Raw genomic sequence first — 26,554 nt, forward strand, 5'->3', positions numbered from 1 at the left:
CTCCTGTGAAACACCTTGCTCTTTTCTGGCTTAAAACGTGTGAGCTTCCTTTCTTATGCATAGATGGATTAGGTTGGACTGTATGTCCACAGCCTACAAGATAGAGAGAACCTCAGTGAATATTCAGGGCTCCCCTCCTTTAGGAAAAGTCCTTTTTTATATCTCCAAATATGGGCCAATCATCCCCACTAATGCATTAAAATAATTTGTAAGTGTTTTAAGACCGCAGATTCTGGGACCTCACCTCCAGAATTTCTGATGAAATGTGGAGGGAGAAATAAATTTAAAGTTAGAGACTGCTTGGGATTCATAAGCCACACTAACTTAAAGACACCTGGCTTGGGGACCAGAGTCTTCAGCCCAGTAGCTGACAGTATAGTATGAATTCAGAGCCTAGGTGTTGGATAGACCTAGCATCAAATCTTAACTTTGATTCTTACTATTCATGATGTGATTTTGAACAAGTTACTTATCTTTACTGACCCTCAGTTTCCTTATCTACAGTATGGGAATAATAAAATGAGTGTGTCTGTTAGCTATTAAGCTATTACCACAAACTTGCTGCATAATGACTTCTACTCCCACCGCATCTCAATTCAGTGGCTTTAAACAACTGGCACTTATTATAGCTCATGCATCCATGGGTCAATCTTACTGATGGAGTCTGGGCTTCTCTTGCTTCTGCAGTTCTAAGCTTGGTTTGGCTGAGGTGTATTAATGGGACAGTCTGCTCCATATGCCTTTCACCCTCCTTCTGAAACATCAGACACATAGGTTAAGCAGAAACCCACAAAGTCTCTTGAGGTATAGTCTCAGAAATGGTATATCATCACTTCTGCAGCATTCTACTGACTATAGGGAGTTATGAAGCTGAGCTTGAATTCAAGGAAAGGGGAAATAGACTCTACTTTTTCAGTGTAAGGGCTGTAAAGTGCCTGATTATAGGGAGGGCTGATGATTTGGGGCCGTCAGAGTAATCCACCACAATTATCCCATAAGTTGTTGTGGAGATCAATTGAAATGATGTTTATAAAGTTCTTGACACAGCTCCTGTCATACACTGTTTATAATATTTTTGTCTCTATTATTAGTATAATAAGGACTCAAAAATGGTGGCTAGAATTATTAAATCCAAAGTTCCCAAATCTAGCAAAACAGATGCTCAGTCAGAGAGATGATGTCACTTTCTCAAAATCACACAGATGGGACTGGTTGGGCCCTTTTAAATTAGACAGTGCAATACTTTTTTATTCAGGATTTGAAGAGGAACAGGAAGAGCCCTGGTTACAGCTCATCATGTTGCTTGACATTCCAACAACAATGAGGCATTTCTTAGAGTTCAGCAATGGCCTCAGTTGACCCTATCCAACTGTCTCTCTCCAGCTACAACAGTGGGTCCTTAGAGTACAGAACATTTACCTGTAGCATTTACTAAAAATGCAGATTCCTATCCTCTTCTGCCTAGAGATAGTGTACCTCAGTAGCTCTGCTGAGGAGTATAAGAGGTTGAACATTTATTAAAAATCTCTAGTGATTTTGACCTAGGTGGTCTGTGTACTACTCTTGGTGAAACCTGAGATAGTGCCAAGGTGAGGGAAATATTGAATTCCTTGTATCTCTGTATCTTTGGTTGATTCTTGCATTAATAGGATTGGAGATCTGGGACAGAGTAATAGCTCTGACATCTGTGGGGCATTAGAGGAGGCTAGAAAGAGACAATGGTGATGGAAGAAGACTGACATAGTCATGTATCATGCTTATCAAGGATCACTCATGGTAGCAGGAACACCCCAACTCCAGAACTATAGGGAAGGTCAATCAAATAATACTAGACTCTAGCAAATTTTATATATGTATGCAGATATGTGCTGAGAAATTGCTGCTGTTTGGGCTTTGCATGTTGCCAGCAACAGAGAACCAAACTCACTGATATAAGATAAGAAAAAACAAACAAAAAACTCAAACAACAAAACCATTTGATTGACATTATGCAACTAAAGCACATGACCTGAACTAGGCAGATTTCTCCAAGGTTCTTGTGGTCTTGTCATCTTACAACAGGTCTTAGTCCTACCTTTCCCAGGCTCCTCCTCCTATGATCAAGTGGCTGCCAACACTGCAGTCTCTTATTCTTTTAGGTTCAGGTCTGGCAGCAAAGTCTGGCTTTCTTGGTTCCAGGGGCCCCATCAGAGACTTTTACATCTTATTTCTGCAAGTCCAGTTATAAACGGATTACTGGAACTATTCATAACCCTGCAAGAACTGAAAATGGGGAAAGAAATAGATCTCCAATTAAAAATTGATGATTGTTAAGAATGGGGAATGGGCTCCTGAGAGGCAAATAGAATAGGTCCATCACAGTTATTGTTCACCAGTTTCCATGTTAAACCTAAGGATACAGAGATGTCTTAAAACCTGGGGCTTATCCTTAGGATGCCCTTCATCCAATGACAGAAATACAAAATGCCAACCATAGAATGAGATCAAAACACAGAGGTATGGACAAGTCTCACCAAGTTCCCAACAGAAGAGAGCTCACTCCTTACTAATGTTCATTCCCATTAAAAAAAAAAAAAAAAGTCCTCCAGAGGAGAAGACACTGGAGATGAATTTTCAAGGGGGCGTAAGAATCTGTTCTTTACCTGGAGATGTGGAGGCATTTCAGAGAATTAACAAAAACATCAGGATAACTGTAAGATACAGGAAAGAGCACAGGATGAGTAGAGGGATGGCAAAAGGAGTATGGAAAGTAAGCAGAGCAGAAGGAGAATACCTTGTTAAAGAGTTTGGACTCTATCTTGTAGGCAAAGGGAAGATAAGGACCAGTTTGAACAGTAAAATGAGATAGCTCTGGTATAGCTAAAGGCAGAGAAGGAAAATGGTGATCACTCCTAGTGCCTTTCCAGATCCCGAGACCTGTAGAAAAAGTTGGCAAAACTGGCATCCTCTTTAATATGCTCACTCCCCTCACTGGTAGACCCTGGCTGTATTTCCGTGTCAGAAATAAATCATTCTTTGTCAATGTGCAGAATAGATGGGAAAGTGTAAGACTAGAAGAACAGATGGGGACCTACTGCAGGAGTTTAGATCCAAGTCTACTCTTTGTCTCAGTAGAACGTGGTGGAGGATTCTGCTGCTGCCTCCCACTAGCTCTAAATTTCTGAACTTTTCTATGGGTAAATTTCTGAACCATTCTGGCTTCCTTTTCTTACCTATTAAATAGGAATAATAATCATACTTTCTTCAGAGGCTTGTTTTGATGACTAAGTGAATTATGTGTGTTTTATTGAAATGATTTACTGGTGTTATCTCTCTGACTGTTGGCTTTCTCATCTATGGAATGAGTGGTATAAATCCCTGCTCTGCATATGTTAAAAGTGGCTCTGAGATCAAATGGGAGCCCTACAAAGGGTTGCAGCATTAAGTTTTGCTGGAATGCAAGGATAGTGTGAGGAGTGGCTTGAGAGAGTGGGAAGAGGCTAAACACTCAGTCTCCAAACTGATCACACTTTTGGAATCTGTGATTGCTAACCCTGGCACACCCAGCCCCTGCTTAAACACTTAGATCTGTCCCCTGCATTCTTCCTTGGACTCAGTGATTGTCATGGATAAGCAGCAGCTGTAGCTATTGTTTTAGTCCATCATTTAAAAAGTGCTCTATAAAAGGATGAGGCCATTGCACAAGAATGAGCCGAGCCTGGGGGTTTCTATCCAAATGGGTCCACCAGGAACCTTTCAGCTGATTTCATTAGTGACCTGCTGGAAATATCAGGCCAAGGGTCAGAGCTTTTGATGAGTAAATGCAGGAATTTAGATACATATAAGATTTTAAGTGTTTTATTTATTTGCTCCACTGAATATTAGGAATAGAATAACCATGGGGAAGAATTTATAGCCATTAACTCACCAGAACACTCTGTTTCTTTTTTGTGCAATTGTATTTTGAGCACCTGAGTAGTGCTATTTCCCATCTTTGGCCTCCCTTACTCAGTCACAGCTCTTTGCTATGCCTCTGTGGAGAGAGCAGCCTTTTCATACTCATCACTGAATTCCCTGAAGCATCTAGTTTGGTAGTTTGCACAATTTAGGTGGGCTTTTGTGATTCCATGCAGTTTGCTCACACAGATCCCACAACTTGGAATGCTTTCTCTGAAGCCCCCTTTTTACTCCCTTCAGCTGGCAAATCCCTGCTGGTTTAGAGCCCAAGTCAAATCTCAGCTGCCCTGAGAAGCCTTCTTAAACTGGCTTTGTTTGAGTTACTTTTTTCTTCTTCTGTTCCAACAACACTTTGTTCAAGTCTCTGATAAAGCTCAATCCATTGTTTTGCAATTTGAGTTTTACAGATTTATCTTCCTTATCAACCTATGACTCCATGAAGCAATGGACAATATCTTGTTTCTTTTAGATTACCCAGTGGCTGGTGTAAAGTTTGACATTCCACCCTAGTCCCAGATCTCATCCTGCTCTTTCAATAAGTACTGAATTCCTTTCTCTCCCATATATTTATCTTCCTCTTTCATTCTGGGTCTGTCCCAGAATTAAATACACTGAAGTCTTTCCATAAAGAAGAAAAAAAAAAAAAATTCTCCACTGACAGTTGGCTTCCCTCTCCTTAGGAGAAAGGAGAGGTATTGTCTCCTACTCTTTTATTCTTTCTTTCCTAGCCAAGTACTCTACACTTTCTGTCTCCATGTACTCATGTCCCATTCGTGCCTTAATCTCTTTCAATGAATCTTCAGTTCCCATCAAGCTGTTGAAAACTGTCAACCACCTCTGTATTCTTAAGTCCAGTCAGCATTTTGAGTCTTTATTTTCTTGTACCACTCTACAGCTTTTGAAACTCAAGACTCTTCTCTTCTTAAACATCCCTACTCCCCTGACACTGTTAACATTATTCTCTCATAGTCCTTCTCTTCTCCCACTTACAATCTCTTCTCAATCTACATCACAAGATTCTCTTTCTCTTCATGCTGCCTAAATATGAACACTACTTATTATCTGTTTGCATTATTCTTGACTCACATGTGTTCACTGGGTGGTCTCACCCACCCCCAGAGCTCTGACCACCACTGGTACATAGTGATTTGGAAACCTCCCTTTTCATTTGGACTCAAGGATTATATATAATCTACTGGAAATCCTGACTTGTGTGTTCAACAGACACCTCAGACTCAACATATTCAAGAGGTATTCATCATTCAGTATAAATCCATTCATTTTCCATTATTGTTTATCATCATGAGTGGGACTGTCATTAATCTGGTCACCAAACCAGACTTAGCAGTCATCATAGGCACCTTCCTTTCCTCACCTCACCCACCCAATCACCACATCTTGCTAATTTTTCCTCTCAAGTTTTTTCTCTCCATGTGTCAAATATTAGATATCTTGTTCATAGCCTAGAGTGTCGTAATAACTTCCTCGAGTTTATCCTTAGCCCTCCTTAGTCTATCCACTGGCCCCTGCAGTCGGAGCAATCCATCTGAAGCGAAGCTCTCACACACAACTCCTCTGTTTAAAAGCCTTCAGTGGCTCCCTGTGATCCCATGGGGCTCATCGTAGCTCTTGATTTGTACAGTTCATTCATTCAATAAATACTGATTTAGGACCCATCATATGATTTGTTCCAGATGCTGGACATAGATAGAAGGGGAAAAAAGAATCTCTGTCTTCAAGAAACTACCAGTTATGTGTAAAGATATGATTATAAAAATAAGTGACCATGTTCAGTTCTTGCTTCATCTCCTGCTGTTCCCTGCCTCAAAATTCCCATTGCAGTGACTGTGAAATGTTTGTAGATCCTATACCCACACCACACCCCTTTTTCATTCCTTTTCACATGCTTCTCTTCTGCACTGAAAAGAAGGGCCCGCTTTTCATGACCTCAAAAATGCCTCCTTGTCTCCTAAGGCCTTGCCTGAATGTCACCTCCAGAAAGCATTGCCAGAGACCCTACTTTGGGGCGCTGTACTCCACAGAACCCGGGACATACTGTGTCTTTGCCCTGTTATTACCTTATATCAACATTACCTGTTTCTCTGTCCGTCTTGTACCCCGGACTGTGGAAGCCAATTTAAATAGCAAGGGCTCAATAAGTATTTCTGGAATTTTACTAAATTGGCCCAGATTAAACACTCTAAAAGGTTTATTCCACTTTCCCTTTTGAAAGATCTTCTGCAGAGACTGCTGATAATTGGGGTAGAAAGCAGTTTTGGGGAAAAGGCAGTTTCCCTGAATTTAGATCTTCACATCACTAAATGTGGCTCCAAATGAAATATTTATGAGGAAAGAATTCTATACATAACTTACGCTTATTTTATTAATGAAAAAATTACTGAAGATCTCTAAAAGTCACAAAATAAGTATTCTAAATATTTTAAATTTTATTCAGGTTTCTATGACCTTCTACAGACTTAACGTTTCCAGGAGTTTCGTGCCTCAGGTTGATGTACCAGCTGTTCCTTTCTTTAATATCTTTATAGTTGATTTGTGGTAGTTCATGATTGTCAAAACAAGAAAACTGCAGTGAGGGATAAGGTGGTTTCTTAGCTTAGTGTATTAAAGCCCTGAGTCATACAACTTAGAATTGGCTCAGGTTGAAGTTCAGTTCTGCCATTTTTAGATAATGTGACATTGGAGAAATAGTCAGATTTTTTAAAAGAGCCTCAGTTTTATTACAGCAAAATGAAAATAATGCTATTTATCTCATAGAATTGTTGTGTGGATTTAATGTCATAAGGCATGAGAAAGAGTCTGGCATAGTATGTATCAAGTAGTAGATGCTCAATAGTCTTTCACCCACTCTTACTAAAACTTTTAAAATATATTGTGAAGCATGAATAGACTATTATAAAGTTGGCAAATGGGGACGGATATTGCAAGGAGAGGGAATGGCATAAACAAAGGCACTGAGGCATGAAGACTGATAGTGTGCATAGTCAGTGCAATTGGGGAAGGGTTCTGGAAAACACTGTGAGTTGAGAGTGGGATATCGAGATGTGGGAGTAGGAAAAGGATTCAGCTCATTGCAGAATGCGAGACGAAGGGGTACGTCAATCAATAGGGTCTGTTTAATTAAGGGAGTGCCATGGTCTGTCTGTATTTAGAATGAACACTCTGGCCACAAGTGCTCAGGATGGAGATGGTTGAGTTGCATAAAGCTCGAAGACCCGTAGGAAAATGATTGTTATAGCCCAAGTGATAGTCATGTTCCAAACAGAATGACAGACGCCAAGAGAGGATATGCTTAGAAAAGAGACATTTCTAAAGTAAAGTGTATAAGGCAAAGGGAGGAGAAGTTTGGGATCACTCTGAGAAGAGGTATGAGAAGGCTAAGAGAAGACAGGAGAAGGCTAAGATGGGCAAAGGAAGAGGATAAATATGTTGACAAAGTAAATTGACAGAACGTGGAGATGGTGGTGGTGGCGGCGGCAAAGTCTGCAGAGGGTGAAGGAGGAAGTTAGGAAAAATCCCAAGCTTTTTGCAGGCATGAATCAGGAGATCGCGTGGTTCAATGGAAGTTGAATAGTAGGACAAAGGGAAGCTTCAGAGGGGGATGATATGCTTACTCTGGGATAGTTTGGATTTGAAAAGCCTGTGGGATTCCCTAAAGATGTTGACTATGTGGCTAAAAATAATAATATAAGATATACAAAGTATAATGAACACTGATTCCAGTGGTTGCCAGACTCTTTTTCTGCAATAAATACACATACCAATCAGTAAAAGTCTTTGACTACATTCCTTCCTATGAATATACGTATGTAAATTATTTACATGTATTACCTTCACTAGCTGATATCTTACTTCTCCAGTTAGAGCAAGTGTCAATATTCACTTAGAGCAAGGGTCAGCATTAATAATAGTCGATGTAAATTTAAATTTAATTAGTCTTCCTGATCATCCTAGATCAGATTCTTGACAAATCTGATTAGATCTCAATGTTTTGATTTAGCATTTTAGTGTGGCTGGTCCTCTGACATTTTTATTCATGTTGCCTTGAATTATTAGCATTATTGTCAATCCACAGTTTCTTTGCAGGAATCTTTTTTAAGCCACTTGCTCATTTTGTGAGAGTTGGTTTAATTAAAATCAGATAATATAATCTTAATCCACATATCACTCAGCCCAGATAAACACCAAGGCATCACAATACCCTGGAAGCGAAGGGAAGATGGAACCCAGCCTCTGCATGCTGTAGGGACCCCCCTCTTCACTCGAGCACCATTGGTGATTTGTGACTGGCATTTGGGCTGACACTTGTAAATAACGCATAAGCAAGTTCCCTAGAAATTCTAATATTTTCTCTTGCCTTGTATGCCCTGATTAGTAAATTCCAGCTGGACTTAATTGAACTTTTACACTGAGTTGGGCACTGAGTTAAGTGTTTTAATACATAAAATTTTCACTTTGTCTAAACAAGATTTGTGGAGTATGATCAGAAAACAAAACAAAACAAAACAATGGATTTTTGTTTCCCACTGTTTAAACTTACTCCCGGATCAGGTTTCCCCCAACATTTGGATAAACGTTAAGGTGAGGTTACTTTCAAAAATGTTTCTGTCTCCTCTATTCTCCAAACATAGTCTCTGTTCAGCAATTAATACGTTCAGTTTAGTATGTTACAACAAAAAAATTATATTTTACTTAAAGTAGAAACATTACTCTTTCTCCAGATTCTCCCCTTTTCCCAAGTTTAGCAGCCATTTAGTGCTAACCTTTTCTTACTCACAGCATCTTTTGTGGTATTTTCGAAACTTTCTTTCTTCTCTGGGATCTCTTGTGATTCCCTAAATGCATCTCTTTTTAGCTGCCTGTCTGCTATCATTTCGTGGTAAATGGCAGGACAATTTTATTTATTTATTTATTTATCTATCTATCTATTTATTTACTTATTTAATTGAAGCATAATTGATTATACATATTTTTGGAGTACATTGACTGTCATCACCTGTGTACAGCATGTGTTGACCAAGTCAATATTATTACCATGTTCATTATTACAAATCATAATATGCCCCTTACCCCATATCTCCCCACCCGCCTCTCCCCCGCTCCAACCTCTAGTAACCATAGATTTGTTCTTTCCTTCTGAAAAATCAATGCATTATTGTGGTCGTTCCTTTTCTTTTTTCCTTCTTTTCTTCCCTTCTTTCTTGACAACCACTTATGAATGAGGGCATGCAGTTTTTTATTTCTGTGTCTGCCTTATTTCACTTAACACAATTTTCTCCAAGCTCATCCATCTTGCTGCAAATGGCATGCTGCAAATGACAGAATTTCATTCTTTTTTATGGGTGAATAGCATTCCATTTTGTTTATACACCACAATTTCCTTATCCAGTCATCTGTTGATGGCCATTTAGGTTGGTTCTTTTTTGTTTTTTGTTTTCATTCAACAGGTGCTGTATTTATTAAACAACTCATCTGTCTGTCAGGCATTGTTTTAATGCTGGGTATATATTCCAGTGGAAAAAATAGACAAAGCATCAATGAATGAACAAGTAAATAAACTACTTATTTAGTAAAATATAATTTATTAGGAAAACACATAAGTCTGGTGGTATGTGCTATGAAGAAAGATAATTGACAGAATGAGAAGGGGCAACAGAAATGGAGTGTTGATATTTTAAAGTTTAGTGGGAAGAACTTACTGACAGTTAACATTGGATCTAAGCCATGCAGTTGAGTAAAGAGTGATCCAGACAAAAGAACAAGTACAAAAGTTCTGAGATGGGAGAGCTAGATCCATAAAGAGGAGGCTAGAGTGTGTGGTGCAGGGCTATATTTTGGCTATTTAAATAGAGCTGCAATGATCATTGGAGTGCAGGTATCCCTTCAACGTGATGATTTCCATTCCTCTGGGTATACACCCAGAAGTGGGATTGGTAGATCATGCGGTAGTTCTGTCTGTAGTGGTTTAAGGAATCTCCATACTGTCTTCCATAATGGCTGTGCTAGTTTACAGTGCCACCAGCACTGCAGTAGGGTTCCCCTTTTTCCACATCCTTGCCAGCACTTGTTATTCTCAGTCTTTTTAATACTGGCCAGTCTAATTAGGGAGAGAGGGTATCTCAATCTGGTTTTGCATTTGCAATTCCCTAATGATTACTGATAGTGAGCATTTTTTTCATGTACCTGTTGGCCATTTGTATGTCTTCCTTTGAAAAATGTCTATTCAGCTCCTTTGCTCATTTTTTAATTGGATTATTTGTTTTTTTACAGTGAAATTGCTTGAGATCTTTGTATATTCTGGATATCAATCCTTTGTCAGATGTACAGTTTGCAAATATTTTCTCCCACTCTCTACGTTGTCCTTTCATTCTGTTGATTGTTTCCTTTGCTGTGTAGAAGCTTTTTAGTTTGATATAATCCCATTTATTTATTTTTTCTTTTGTTGCTGGTGCTTTTGGGCTCTTACTCATAAAGTCTTTGCCCTGTCCTACTTCCCAAAGTGTTTCCACTATGTTTTCTCTTAGTAACTTTATGGTTTCAGGTCTTATACTTAAATCTTTAATCCATTTGGAGTTGATTTTGGTATATGGCGAGAGGTACAGGTCTAGTTTCATTCTTCTGTGTATAGATATCCTTTTACTGGGATCCCCCCTCCCTCCCATTCAGGATTTAGGGCAACCTCACCTGGCTTTCTTTTGCATGTGGCCCACCTCTGATCCATGGGGGCAGGGGGCATGTTTCTTTTACCCATGAGCTAGGCAGGTGCTTTCCAAATTGCAGCCCTTGCTCTGCTGCCGGGTTTCAGCCTGCCTCTAGATTTCTCTCTTTAGAATTCTTTTTTAGATTTCTCTGGTGTGAATTAGGCACCAGTCCAGCATGTTCTCACAAGCTTCAGAGAACATTTGTCATGCTCTTTGAGTGGTCTTGTTGAAGCTTGAGCTGAGGGACTTCTACCCCCCACATTCCCCCAGAGGAGTTTAGGGGGTGTGTAGGAAGGCTCAGCACTATCTGTTTCCACTCAAACTTCATTCCTAGTCCCTAAGTCTTGAGGTGGGCAAGAAGTTAAGAATCCCCAAAAGTGCCTTTTGACTGCCTTTTTTGTAAGCCCTGTATGGTGATTGTGTACCTCACTTTGGAATATGGTATTGATAGCTTCAGGCTGCAGCTGAAACCAAAACTAAAATTGTTACTTTTTAAAATCCTGTTTAACCCTTATCTGAACTCTAGGAGATGCTCATTCTTCTGTTATTGCTCGCATTTTACAGACGTGGAAACTGAGGCATAGAAAGGTTAATTACTGTTCCCCAAATCACTCAAATTTGTAGATCTGCATCTCTGATGAGAAGATTATTTGGAAATCCAAGTTTGGAAGTTGAGGCCTCTGTGAGACCATTCATTTGGCCCAGGTCCAGGAGGCAGGTCCTGTGGGTTACTCGCTCAGATCTGATCATCAGCCCAGTTCCGCAGGGAGCCCGGAGGTGAGCGAGGGAAGAGGCGGTCCCTTCTACCTGGTGGCCCAGGATGTGGGCAGTGGCTCAGCCTTCCATGTAGAAAGCTCCAGAGGATGAGCTTGGTATCAGTGCTCTGGAAGGTTGTTCTCTCTCATCTCTTTCTCCTGAGTGTGTGCCTGGGACGTAAATAATTTACAATGCAACAATTAGAGAATGCACTCTGTGTGGGATGAACCCGATTCCCTTAATAACACTGCAGGCTTATATATAGCACAGTTCAGCCAAAGGCCCCTCATGTTCTCCATGCTACAGCTGGTGTCAGTGGCTCTGGTCAGCCAGAGCACGGCTCAGCAGTGGGCCTGTGACTCACTGAAGGTCACAGGAGGTCAAGGACAGCGCTTGGAATAGAACCAGCCTCTCTTTCACAGGCTCTAAATCTCAGTGGCAGGAAATTCCCTTTGTGAATCTTTTGGATGAACAACAGTTCTGAAATGCATAGTGGTGGACATCCAGAGCTATCTCCAGGATATGGGGTTTGGGAGCTGTGGCCCTTAGTCACGAGAGTTTTTATTTGTAGTGTTTTTATTGTTTGTTTGTTTATACATTTTGGAGGCAGGAGGCAAGTGCACAGTGTCTCAACCAAAGAGCTGCAAGGGAGAGCAAGTTGGGCTCCGCAACATTAATAAAAATGTGGAGATGGATGAATGACCTTCCTGAGTGATGTCGTAGAGCATGAGGGTTCGTCCCAGTCTCCCACTGCCCAGTAGAGACAGAATACCAGCCACATATGTAATTTTAAAGTTTCCAAAAACCATATTAAAATAATTTAAAAGGAACAGGTGAAATTCCTTTTAATAATGACGTTGATTTAACCCAATACATCCAAAATAGTAGTATTTGAACATGTGGTCAGTATAAAATATTTTAGATTCTATTCTTCCTGATAAGTCTTTGAAATCCCGTGGGTGTGTATTTTATGCTTGTAGCACATCACCATTTGGACTAACCACATTTAAATCACTCGATAGCCACATGTGTCCAGGGGATCTGGAACTGGATGGCACAGCCTTCAGTTCTGACTCTGCTATTGTAGCTTTGCGTTGGGACAGTACTTAACTTTTCTGAATCTCAGTCACCCCTCCTTGCCGTATGTAAAATGGGGCATTTCCTCCCCCTCACAGTACTGCCACAAGGTCACATGTGTAAAGCAACCAGTGCAGTTCCTGGTAGGTAGTAAATGCTCATTTAATGCATTTTTGCTCCCTCAAAATGACTTTCATGGCAACTAAATTGTAATCTCCCTGTGGGAGATTGAAATGCAAACTGGTCTCTGACTATGTCCACACATAAATCGACCCTGACCCTTTCTCTTTTCCTTCCTTCCACTGGCATTTCTTCTCTCCTGAGATCTGCACCACCCATGTCCTCTCTCCCTCAGGTCTCTGCTCAGAAGCCCCTTTATCAAAGATGCTTTTCCTGGACAGCCCGTGTAACAGGCAGCAGCCCCAGTCTCAATCTCTGCTCACCTGCTTTGCTTTTTTTTTTTTTAATTCAATTTTATTTATATTTAGTTTTGTGGGATACAGTGTGTTGTTTTGATACATGCATATCTGCACAATGATTCACTTACAGTAGACAGTATTGTTTTGCCCTCATTAGTTCACCCCTAATCTTTCCCCTTCCACCCCCACCCTTCCCAGCCTCTGGTAACCATTATTGTACTACCTACTTTTTTTTTTCAAACACACAAAGATTAAATCCTTATTGCAAAAATGAACTCTTAAAAATGAATTAGAAAAATCTAAGCAGAGACTTGGTTAAGGACATGAGCAGATAAATCACACACCCCGAAGAAATACACGTGGTTAATAAGTACATTCCAGGATCCGGTTGCAGGCAGGGGCAGGGCTGGCCTGGCCCCGTCTGAGGATACCGGGCTCTGGCTGGCTCCATTGCCAGCCTGGATGTGCGGTAGGGGCAGGGTTGAGGCCCAAGGCCCCTGCCTCAGGACCCCTCAGGGCTGGCTCTGTTGCTGGTGTTGCTTTTCTTTTGGGCATTCCTCACGTCCTCTCATGGAGTTATGGCTCATTCACTCACTCCTTCCCCCACCACAGTAGAAATAAGCTCCCTGAGAGCCTGGGCTCTCTGTCCACTAGTGAATATCATCTTCTAGAACAATATCTGACTCATAATAGATGTTCAGTATGATACTGGCTGAATGGATCAACGTATTCAACACCCATAATGCTTTCACCCTTATGTACAGCACAGAAATGAAACACACAGTTCTTGCTTGGTGAGGGGCAGAGGGAGAGAGATGGGCGATCAACTGCCTCAGGACATGTGTTCTCATGAAACACTGCCACCTTGAATGACACCCTCAACACATATCCATTCCACTCTCCGCCCCCTCGCACCACAAGGCTTTTTGTATGCTGCACACTCTGCTGAAATTTCCTTTTTCCCAATCTCTGCTTAATGAAACCTTACATGCTATTTAAGGCCCTGCTCAAACACCACCTTTTCTAAAGGGCCCTTCCAGAGTTCTTGGTTGAAAACACTTTCTCTGGCCTCTATTCCTCCACTGGACTTTATTTCTTCGTTATAGTACTTATGGTGGCATGCTTTATATTAGAATGGCTCAAGCATGTGCATAACTCCCCTTCTATATTTCAAATCTCTGGAGGGCAGGATCTAATTTCAGCTGGGCTGAGAGGGTGGGGAATGTTCTGGAAATTGTGCAGACTTTGTAATGAGATATGTACAGGTTGGAATCCTGAATTTAACACTTAGGAACTATGAGTTTGGGAGAGTTATTTAAATGTCTCTGAGTCTCAAGGTGCTCATCTGTTAAATGGGATAGCTATGCCCACTTTGTGGAATACACCTTTATTAATACCTACTTTGGACTGGATTCTTTGACTAATACAAAGAAAACAGAAAATTTTAAAGCCAAGCACATAGTAGATGCTCAATAAATACCAGTCATGTGACCTTTATATTATTCCAAGTGTCCAGCACTGTTATTGCTAATATGGTCTTGTGAGTACAATGGGAGTCACAGTGCCTGTCATCATATCTCATGTAACAACATTTGGGTGACATATGTGCTATCCTTGTTTTAGCCCAACAAAATATCCATTTCTATTAAAATGCACTTTACAGAAACTTTCATTTTCATTTTTAGTGCTCTGTGGATTACTGTAATTTTCTAAGTCAACAGAGACATATTCCCACTTCTTCCATAAAGCACTCATCTCTACTTGCTGAAATATAGGTTGTATCACAGACCCCAACCACAAAGCAGATTCAAATACAGCACCCACACACATCCACTGCCCTGCCAAGACAATGTGGCAGAATGAGAGCTCTTAACCAGGAGCCAGAAGATGGGAGTCTAGCTCGATCTACCACTCAGGTCATGATCTGTAGAAAGGAGTTGGATTAGGGCAGGGTTTCTCAACTTTTGGGCCATTGACATAGTGGGTCCGATATTTTTGTTGTGGGGGCTGCCCTGTGTGTTGCAGGATTGTTAGCAGCATCCCCAGTAGCACCCCCTCAGTCATGACAATCATAGATATCCCCACTTGTGAAGCATTGGATTAGATGTTTCAAATTTCAGCTAATTCTAGGACTGTAGGCTGTGGTCTCACTCTCCTACACTTGTGCGTTCACACACAGACATACACACACATCCACATCCATGCTACTGTTCCACGTGTAGTCTTGTTCTACTTTTGAAAGCTGCAATGTTCTGAATCCTGCTTCCTGGCAAACAGTCTAACAGCTAAGCATTCTCTCACAAGCTCACAATAGAAGCCATGTAGAAGGGCTGTTTGGATGACATGCTGTGGTGTCACTGTGCTGTAGCTCACTCCTGGGATCTCTGAACAATTGCCTCCATCCCCTGCTTGCCATTCAGGTGGGCTCTGGCAGACAGTTTTGGCTGCTGCAGCTGTTACAGTTTTGCACTCCACATGTAGGGTTTTGTTTTAGGATCTGAATAAAACTTCAGGCCACAGCTTTCACCAGCCCTCTCCTCTGCTCGTGTGCCTTTCTCCTTTGCCCCTGACAGCTGGGGCTTGCAGCAACAAGTGGATTTTGTAGCATCTCAAGATAAAATGCTGCAACTGGATAACAGAGGGCAATATCCTACTGGCCAGGAAACCGACATCTTTCTTTGATTTTTTTCTTTCTTAGCTTTACTTTACCTTCCGAATTCAGGTGAAAAGAGTAGACAAATAAGATATTGTACTTAATCATGAATATGTATGGTCTTACAGTTGACACAATGTTTGTGTCCTCACCACATTTTTAAGTGGACATAAAAATCTGAGATCTAGAGAGGGGACATGACTGTCTAGAGTCACGCAGCTAGCCAAGTGGAGAAACAGTTTTCTAAAGGTTCTTGCCAGATGAAGGCTCACAGCCTAATGAACAAGACAGACATAGAAACAAGTATAATACAAAATAATAAGTGGTAACACACAGCTACAGAAAATGAGCAGTTGGAGCTGAGTGGAAGGAACAACTAACACGTTTTTAAAGGAATAGAAAAGGGAAGTGACTCTTGAGGACATGACCTCCATTGGCTACTGAAGGATGGACAACAGTTTTCTGTGAACAGACACCTCCCTAGCAGGGAGTTAGTTGACAATATCCAAGTCAACATGTATCACCATCATTATCCACATCACCATTCATGCTGTTTATTGAGCACTTAGTATATGCCAAGCACTGCAGGGAGCACTTTATTTAAACTATGTCATTTACTTGTCACTCTAGTTCTGGGTGTAGGTGCTATTATTAATCACATTTTACAGATGAGCAAACTAAGACTCAGGGGAGCTGAACAACTTGCCTGAAATAATATTGTTTATAACCGATGCAACCTGGATTCAAAGATCCTGTTCAGTATAGAGTAAGATAGCTTTTCCAGAATAAGTGGGGTTGGGGACATAAGTACAGTGTTAAGCTAGTAAGTAAACTGACGAGGAGATGATAAGAGCAAAACTTGTAAATTTTGCTTACAAAATTGGCATGGCCTTGGGATTTCTCTTCTGTCCTCCGCTCCAGGAACTTTTACGTAAGCCATCCCTTAGTCTCAAGCATTTCTCCAACAGTAAAAGAAGTGTGTAAGACCCCGCTCAGCCCCTGGGCCTTTAGTTCCCTTCTGCACATCAGGGAACCTTGAGGCTCAGAGGCACCAACAGGTGGATTCTCCGGTCACGTTTCCTTGGGTTTGGGAGACATTCCAATGGTCATTGTAAAAGTGGAATCTAACAAGCTTTGTGAACTCTTCATGTCTTAAGGGATCCAGCCCAGATAGTCATGATAATAATCCATCATAAGACTTTGTGCATTCACCTGATCATGAAAAAGCAAAGCCTGTGCTCATGCCTGTGTGAGAGGAGAAGAGAAAGAAATTTTTGGTTATCGAGTCCCCGTCATGAGAGGCAGATGGTTTGTGAAGAAAATAGGAGGGACGGACACTTGAGTTTTATTTCCATATCGCTTACTGGCTGTATGAGACTGTGTATCTGCAATAATTAATTTCATTTATTTTTCAACACATATGCCTTGAACATCTATGATGTACCAGGTGCCAAGATATAGGCACTTAAGCCATCCTCAGTTTTACAGTTGAGGAAACTGTACCCCTAAAAGACTAAGCAGTTTGTACCTGTTCACACGACATATGAGAGAAAAGCAGGAAGGTGGGCCCAGCTCTCCATAGATACTATACTTTTAACCAGAAAATGTACCAATTTTTGTAAACCTTAACGTACCCTACTGATACAAGGTATTATTATGAAGATATGTTAATGCCATTTTTTTTTCTTTTCCTTTGTCTCTTTTCTTCCTTTTACTCTCCTTCCTTCCCTGTCTTCCTCCTTTCTTTCTTTTTTATTCTTTTCTCTATAAGACTCCACAGAATGGAGCAAGAATGAGAGGAAAGAGGCCGGCAGAAAAGCATGAACTGGAGGTTTGTTGAGCTCCTCTACTTCCTATTTATATGGGGCCGTATCTCAGTGCAGCCCTCCCACCAGGAACCAGCTGGGACAGACCAACATGTCTCCAAGGAATTTGATTGGCTTATTTCAGACAGGGGGCCTTTCCACCACTCCAGGAGCTACCTATCCTTTGTGGAAAGACACCGTCAAGGATTTACAACCAGATATAAGATATACAGGTAAGATCTGGGCCAAGATAGCCCTTGCCTTTCATCCCTATTGTGTTTTGTGGGACCAGGCACTGGCATGGCACTTGCTCTATGGAGAGGTGTCTGGCTCAAAAAATTACACCCCCTTCACAGGCTGCTTTTCACTTTTCTTTTTTTCATTTTGCACAAGAGATTAACAGTGATGAGCAGATCAACTAGCTAATATTTATTGAGTACTTATTGTGTGCTGGGCATGGGGTTTAATATTTATTCTGTATATTATCTCATTTAAATCTTCTAATAACCATCAGATGTTGGTTTTGTTTTCTCCACTTCACAAATTAGACCTAGGTTAAATAACATGTCTGAAGTCACAGGGAAGGACTAAGATTCAGACCCTGCTTTATCTGCATCTATAGTCATGGTAATTCTACTCAACCACATCAGGAGTAAGTTGTGTTGTTTTGCAAAGGCTGTTAATGTAAACAATATCCTACCCAAACCTATTCACACGTTTGGAAAAAGTGGGGACACTCATTAAACTACCTTTTCCTGAGCAGGTCTAAACCAGTTCTTGGCCTATTGAAATCCTATTCACGGAAAGAGGATTTAGCCCAAAGTCCTTTTCTCCTTGAAACTACTATCTTAGATTCTCCACATTCCACTTAGTTACCATCTTTTTGACATATCCACAGCTCTACACACCTATTCTTTTTAAATTTTAAACATTTGGAATTAGAGTGCCTTCCTGTATTTCTTTCTCACCTAACTGGAAACTCTTTGAGAGAAGGATTTATTTATAATTCATTTCTGGATTCCCAGAGTGATTTTTGCCCTGCCTTGTTATTATAAGCACATAATAAATGTTGTGGAATTAAATGAATTGCAGAATTCAGAAAACTCTCTGGAGGTGTAGTCTTTGTCTTCAGATCAAGGAAGAAAGAGCAAACCCTAACAGTTTGAGGCCAGTTAGAATAAGAGGGCCAGAAAACATGGTATAGGACAGAACCTTGGCCTGCAGCTGAGAAGGCAGGAACTCAGGTCTTAAATCTTCCAGATAGTTGATATGAAAAATGGGCATGTCTTCTTTGCACGATTGTGGTCTGGGAATGAGTGATTTGTAAAATCTCTACCAGCTGCAAATGCCTGTGATTCTATACTAAATATTGAAATAAAAGTTGGAACAACTTTCAAACTAGTTGACCGAGGTCTTGCAATGGTTCCACTTGTGCATCCAAGAGTTCATGGATGAACTTTCTGTGAGGCTTGAAGAGTGGTAAATAGGCAGAGAGTTATTGGGGAAAAAAAAAGTTGCTTCTGAGCACGATGAAATGTAGGAACACAAAGGAAAATGAACATAGGGTGTGTAAGAAATGGAAAAAAAGCAAAAGGATGAGAAATATGGGGCAGTTCTTCCCTCAAAATAAAAGAATATTGGAAATTCAAAAATAAGATTATTGATTAAAAGGGCTACTCCTTGGGAGAATTATTCCTAAATCACACGTGAACAGCAGCTATCTGGCTTCTTAAAATAGTTTCTGGAAGAATACACCATCTTTGTTTGTTAGCATGCATAAACTAAATATGGATGGTCATTGACTATTTAACAGAACATTCCAATATCTCAATCTTCTGGTACCGGGGAAGATCCGAGCTTGAAATGTTGGGTTTAGGGGAACAGAAGTAGTGGAGATTCAGATATTCTGCTCTGTGTGTGATTTGTCAAATAATAACAACCTCTTGGTTTTATGTATAATTTTCTCTTCCATCTGAGCCTTCCAAGGATGCTTTAAGGTTGAGATGACTGGGATTCCTATTTCCATTTTAAAGTCAGATAAGGAAATAAGTGACTTGAATAAAGTCATCTAGCCAAGGAGAAGTGAATCCTAAACTGGAAACACAGTATAAAACCACACTAATGAATGTGCTAGAACTATAGGTGTTCGTTTCTTGTTCAATAATGTTTCTTAGCAAATGCTGTATGCCTGACCCTATGCTAGACACTGAGGGTAAGTGGGCCTGAGGAAAAGGAATCATGATATCACATGGCGGTGGCTGTTTTTATGAGGAGCTACCGCTCATGTTAGACGATCAATACATGTTTGTTATTGCTGTTGAAATAACTTACATTTAAATAGAACCACAGATAACAGAGTGCTCAGTAATAGCACGTTTCTACTGAGCACTTCTAATGTGCCAGGGAGGACATTCAGTGCTCACAACATCCTCTGTGAGGTGGGTAGGGCCTTACCACATAACAGATGAGAAAACCAGGACTTGGGGAAGATGTTGGTATTGTCATCTATCATCCATCTGATATGAGGTGGAGCTAAGGTCCAGACACTGATCTACCTGACCCCAAAGCCCTTCTTTCAAATGCTATGCTAGGTGCCTCCCGTATTCCTCCCGCATTATGGCTTGCAAATGTAGAGTGTTTCAGAGCTCTGAAAGGATTCTTCCAAACATTCTTTCTTACAACCACTTTGCAAACATTTTCGGGATCTTTTTAGAGATGCTGAGAAGTGAAAAGTTGCTAATGAGTTTGGAGATGAGGATATCTGAATACTAGTTCCAGTTGTCCATGCACTGGCCTTGCTGCATTAGGTAAGCCCCCTCCTGGACTGGATCCTATTTCCCTCATTTATCAAATGATTAGGGTTGATGTAAATCAGTGGTTTTCGACCTTTGTTAATTGAAATCTTGAGGATTAACTAAAATATCTGTAGAAATCACTGTTATGTGGGGAGAGAGGCAAAGGGGGTGATCAGGCAGGATTCCCACCCCTAAAGCTCCCTTATACAAGGAAAGACTTGCATCTGCAAAGTTCGGATTTCACGTATGCTTTACTTTGGACTCCGCTGCTAACACAAAGTTTGTCATCATCCAACGAGCTGATCTCTGAGATTGTTTCTAGCTACAAAATTAAGTGTAAGATTTAGCCAAGGTCACATGGTTAATTAAATAATGGAGTTCAACCCAGAAGTCAGGCCCCTGGCCATCTAGTTTTCCCTTCCTTCCTTCATTTAATCCTCAAATAATTATTAAGCACCAGCTACAGGCCGCACTGTGTTTAGGGCAGATGATACAATGATGAGTAAAACAAACATTGTCCTTGCTCTCATAGGAAAGACTGACCTTAATTAAACATGCTCCCACGAGCACATGCACAAAGAAAAAAGTGCAGGATAGGCATTACTGGGAGGTCATAAATACCACAAATATTGATTTGGCACCTAGGATGTGCAAAGATTAGGTGAGGCCCTTGTCATAATCTGCACATGTGCATACATGAAAATAGGTACCCAGAGACATGTACTTATCTAGGTTCAGACCAGAGCAAAAGCCAACTAAGACTTGCTCACTGGGGCAATTGTCAATTGTCAATTGCTGCTTTGTTGAAACTCTACAGCATGTCCGTAGGCAATTTCCAGCGCGTCCCTTGCTGCATGCCAACATGGGCACAACACATGAGAAACTTGACATTTACATCATGAAAGAAAGGCCTTCCTACCATACTGTCATATTGTCTGATACTAGAGAGCCAGCTTTACTGAGATGTCCCAGACCTCAAGCCTTGGCTAGTTCCCTTCTCCCTAGAATCCAGGCTGGAACCTGGGTTAATCTGGAAGCTTCAGAAAGAAACTGGGAGAAAGTCTTCCTTTCTCACTTAAGTAGGTTAAGACAATCTTTTTCCTCTCGCATATGCACACAGAGGCTGGCTTCAGCTCATAAAGTTATGGTGGGGAGTGATTGCCACGGGCAACGATGAGAACCTTTTATACTAAATCCCAGCAGAAGCTCCCTCTCATGTTAATTCACAAGCCATGCAGCAACATGTGCATACACAGTGGTTTGGGTGCATGAGGTACGCACTCTCACGCACACGCTTGAGTTGCCACATGGAGGCTGGGGAAGTTTTCTGCTGTTGAATCTGTCAGGGTGTGGTGGCAGCACCATTAACCTCAGTCTGGGAACCTAGGCCCTGGCCCAGCTCACCTACCTCCTTGCTGTGAGGTTTTGACCAAATTATGGAACTTCTCTGAGCCTCTGTTTCCTCATCTGTAAAATGAGAGTGCTAGCTGAGGTAGCCTCCAAGGTCCTTCTCATCTCCAAAATTACATGTTTCTGCGAAACATTGTCATTGGAAAATACAGCGTGGGGTAGTGCAGAGGACTCTGGGTTTGGAGTTCAGAGACTCAGGTTTTGTTCATTTTAGATCCTCTTTCTAGCTTTTTCATCCCAGGCAAATCCATTTATGCAGCATTCACTCACTCATGCATTCATTGTTTTAGAATTTAACACCAAGCATATGCCATAAGCTGTGCTTTGATTTGGTGATACAAAGATGACCAAAATAGAACAATAAAGCATACACCTCCCTCTCCGCCACAACCCACACCCCCTCCTCCACCAGGCTCAGAGTCAGGGGCAAAAATATATATAAAATAAAAATTGAATAAGCAGATAATTATCATTCCATGGATAGGAATGCCCCTTCAGATACTCAATTTTGTCCCTGTCAAAAGGGATAATAATGTCTGTCCTACCTAGTAGGTCAAATGAGATAGTTTGTGTAAATTTAAATGATACTTTGTAAAATTTAAATGATCTTATTTCTGCAAAATTTTTTTTCATTGGAATCCTGAATCATCAATATAATAGAATAATTTATTTTTACTTTCCGTTAAGTGCATACATACATGAGTCATCAACTACTCATAGCCATTCTGTGAAGGAAATGCTATCATTGTTCCATATTATGGAAGAGAAAACTGAGGCACTGAGAGACTAAGCATATTCTTTACATTACATAGCTGGGAGGTGGCAGGGCGGATTTCAAAGCAGGCTTCTGAGACTCCACATGTAAGCTCTTAACTCTATGCTGTCACGACTCACCCTGATTCTCAGTTCCCTGGTTTATTTCCAAATACCAAGAGATTTCCTTTGACCAGGGGCAAGTTGCAACCTCTCTGAAACTCAGTTTTCTCATCTGTAAAATGGAGATGGTATTAAATACCTGTGTAGTCGTGGTGTGAAATAATTTATATATCAAGTATATAGAGCTTGTGATTTTGCAGGAGTTTCATAAAAACAAGTTCCGTTCTTCACCCCAGGGGCTGATTAGATTATGGAAATTATTTCTTTTCTTCTTATAATAATTTAAAAGTCAGTTTGGCCCAGAGGTTTTTCTGGTGTTGTGTACTGCCTTTCTGTGTTTTATTTTCTGTTAATTTTTATCCTGACTTGAGATCATCAGTAGTTGCTGTAAACTGCTGGAAATTTAGCAATTATTTCAAAGGTGGATTTAATATGAGAATTATGATACTATTTGTAGGCTTTAGTTCTAGAGTCAGAGCAGAGGGAAGATACTGGTAACACTCACAAGAGGTGGCTTCCTACTGTGTGGTTTTCCCTGCAGGTTTCAGAGCAAGTGGTTTGTGGCTTATGTTGCACCTCCCGATGAATTCTAAATTTATATCTGAAAGTCAAGGGTAAATCAAATCTTGGTAAACCAAGTCTAATTGCCTAGTTGTCTTGCGTATTTATTTCTGAGTTGTTTGAATCAGAGTTATAATCTGTCCTGATGGTTCTTTCATGTGTTTCACAAAAATATCTGTAGGAAGTTTTGTGGAAAGCTACTTGGCTCAATGAATGGAGCTGGGGGTAGGTGGACAATTCTACAAAGGTGGACGAGATGTGGTCCTTCCCCGGCAATCATTCAAGCGTATGCATTGGGCACCAAGATATGCCAGATGCTGTGTATTGGAGAGTCAATGATGTATAAGATAGGTAAGTTCCTTGCCCTCAAGGAGCTTACAGATAAGTGGGGATAAGAGAGAAGCCCAATACCACCACCTCATTCAGGAGACTTGTGGTTGATCTCAAAAGAAGTCTCCAGCCTCTTGATTGCAGATGGAATCTTGACGTCATGCAGTGCAAGGATTATATTTTTCTTTGTGTGGCTAGAATTAGTCTAAATCAGCATTTCTTAGTGTATACTACTTGAACCTCTAGTTCAATGTGATGTTAAAAGGTGTTTTCTAAGAAAAAACAAACAAACAAAAAGGATCCCACAGTCAGATAAGTAATAGTAACAACAATGATAAGTTAATTGCTAACATGGAAATCTTTTCTTTTCAATTTTTAAGGAAATTTTAATGATATGAAAAATGCTCACTACTTATTAATTTTAAGATTTAGGATGCAAAAATATGTATCCAACATAACATTGAAATCTTAGATGACTAGCATTGTGCTGTACACGTGTAGAAATTATTCCATCTGCTTCTTATATTAATCCGGTGTAGTATATATTGCTATTATCTTCATTTGCATAACTTGTGTAAAGTATTAATTCATGGTAGAGTAGGATCTGTCATAAGAAAGCTTGATTCCAGAGTCTGCATCCTTGACTATGTTACATTGCCTCAAGTGATAAAAATATACCTATGGGAAACTCAGATAACGTTACACAAGCCTCCATACCATAGGGCTTTTATTAATATTAGACTATTTAATCATATTTGACCAAACCTCTTTGACCATATAACCTCTTTTTCACAGAGGGATTGAAATTCTGGCGAGCAGGTTTAGGGAACTGTTTGCTGGCTCTACCTGGCTTTGAAGGTTGAGTGTTGCTTCTTTGGATTCTAGCTTATGTCAAAACACTCTAAAAGGGACACTTCTGCAGTTTGGGTAACTGGCACCTGGCTGAGAAAGCCAGTCTTCCTGTTGAACTTTTGCTTTGAGTACTTTTGTCTAAATCCACCTCCTGGTTTATGATTGAAAGGAATAGAATCAGCAGCTTCAGTTTTCCTGTCACATGACTTTGCTTTTTTCTTTTTCTCTTTCTCTTTTTTATTTCATATTTCTAAATTTCACATTCCAACCCATGGGATAGATATTGGAACTTCAACAGAGGGTAGAGCAACAATTGAGGAGTTAGGTAAGACCTTGATTCTATATGTAAGGACGTCGTTGAGCATTAGAATTACACGCAGAGCTTTTAAAAAATACCAATGCCTGGATCCTTCCTCAGATATCTAGAATTAATTGTCCTAGGACAGACATGAGCTAGAGCAATGATTGTCAGTCAGGAGTGATTTTACTACCTAAGGGAACATTTGGCAATGTCTGGGGACATTTTTAGTGTCTATCTGGTGGTGGTAGTGCTGGTGGGGTGATCTCCTGTCATTAGCTAGTAGAAGCCAGGAATCGGGGATGCTGTTAAATATCTTACAATGTACAGGGCAGCCCTCTGCAGCAAAGAATTATCTGGTACACAGTGTCAGCTGTGCAGAGGTTGAGAAACTCTGCTTTAGTATTTCTGGAAAAAAGAAGAAAAAAGCGATGAGAAGGATATTAGAACAAATAATCTTAGATTTTGGTCCTTGTGAGTTTGAACTGGGGTGGCTTAAATATAGGTACCACTGGGATGGCTGGAATCTCAAAGAGTTTGGCTGTAGGATCAAATGGGAAGGGATTTTCCATGCTCTTAGTTATAGCCTCAGAGCAGGGTGGCAATTGATACATCCAGGGAAGTGAATCAGTCTTTGCTTTCTGCTGCACAGAGGGAGCATTTGAAGGAAACTAGTTCTCCACTCTGGAAAAAAAACGGTCTCCATTCTTCTGGGAATTCCGGTAGGTTTCTACTCTGACCACAGTACTCCCTAGGAAGTAAAATATTTAGGGTCTGTTGTTAGCTCCAGCTTAGATCAGGTGTTTTAGCAGGTGCTTTTTCTTTTTTTTTTCAGAGCATGCCTCATAGACCCAAAATAAGATGAGACTAGGATGATATCCCAATTGTATTTGTCAATTTCAGCCACTTAGAAGTTGGCAGCACTGGGGAAAGCTGTGAACCTGCCCTCTTCCCCTCACTTTATCCCTCACTTACTCCAAATTTCTGATCAAGGTCTCCCTGAATAGAAGGGAGTGGAGACGCACATCCGGCAAACATCCCCCGGGCCACTTGGTGTCAACTCAGAGATAATCTTCAGTGCTCTTTATTTAAAATTGATCTTCCAGTTCCAGGAATGATAGCTTTATTGCCACCCAATTGGTGCCTTTGCAGTAGTTTACTTCCTTGCTCCCATGCCATTACCAAACTGACTTTTGTGAGTGGAAAACCATAGTGTGCTACAGTCTCCGCAGAGCCATCGTTTCTCTTTAGTTAGGAGCAGTGTCTGAAAATGGACCTACTTGCCCACCCACTCATATGGACAGACTGACACCATGTCTTTATACTATTATGATGTGGGAAATCGAGAGAAGAAATGAAGACAAGCCCTAAGGGATTCAGACTCTGTGCTCTAAATCTTGGCTCAGGAAGAAAGGCAGGGACTGGATCCATGATCTGGAGCACCTACAGCTTCCTTCTTCATTTGAAAAACGTTTACTGATTTCCAAAGTCCTACTGGTCAGGCCCTGCACTATTTTCTAGGGATGGGGGGAGACAAGTCTGGATCTCTGCTCTCCAGGAACTCATGGTGTCTTAAGGAAAAACTGACTGAAAGACAAATAACCACAGTGCCTTGTGCGAAATTCCCTGACTGAGCAATCCCATGGGCGCTATGTTTGTGCAGGGGAAGAGAACTTCTATAGCACTGGGGTGGGGAAGGTGGGGAAGAATGAGGGGAAGACAATTCTGGGAAGGCGTGCTAGAGGAAGGAGCATGAGCACAGTCTTCAAGGAGGGTTATAAGTTCATGAGAAGGCAGAGAGGAGAAAAGCGTCTCAGGCAGGGAGGCAGGAAAAAGCCTAGAACTAAATGTCTTGGTGTATTGTATGTGTATTTTGAATAGTACTGATGGTAGGACATAAGTCTGGATAGAGGTTGGGAGCCAACAGTGAAAGGAATTTGATGAGGCAAATTGATTTCACCCAACCTTCAAACTCCAGTTAATTGGCAGAATACTACTAGATAGCTATTTAGAGCAGTATTTCTGCTGTTGATGTATTTTACATTTTTTGACTTTAACTGACGTGAA

General features: G+C 40.7%; 1 protein-coding gene across 1 annotated transcript in view; it reads left to right on the forward strand.

Annotated features, from left to right (window-relative positions):
* The first annotated feature begins 17,380 nt into the window (after positions 1-17,380).
* Positions 17,381-26,554, forward strand: part of BRINP1 (BMP/retinoic acid inducible neural specific 1) — a 130,139-nt gene continuing 120,965 nt past the window's right edge. Inside the window, exon 1 of the mRNA XM_063082621.1 lies at positions 17,381-17,598. Coding sequence (XP_062938691.1) covers positions 17,381-17,598 — 218 coding nt within the window. The remainder of the gene's footprint in view (positions 17,599-26,554) is intronic.

This window comes from Cynocephalus volans, chromosome 17, assembly GCF_027409185.1.
Source record: "Cynocephalus volans isolate mCynVol1 chromosome 17, mCynVol1.pri, whole genome shotgun sequence".
Lineage (NCBI taxonomy): Eukaryota > Metazoa > Chordata > Mammalia > Dermoptera > Cynocephalidae > Cynocephalus > Cynocephalus volans.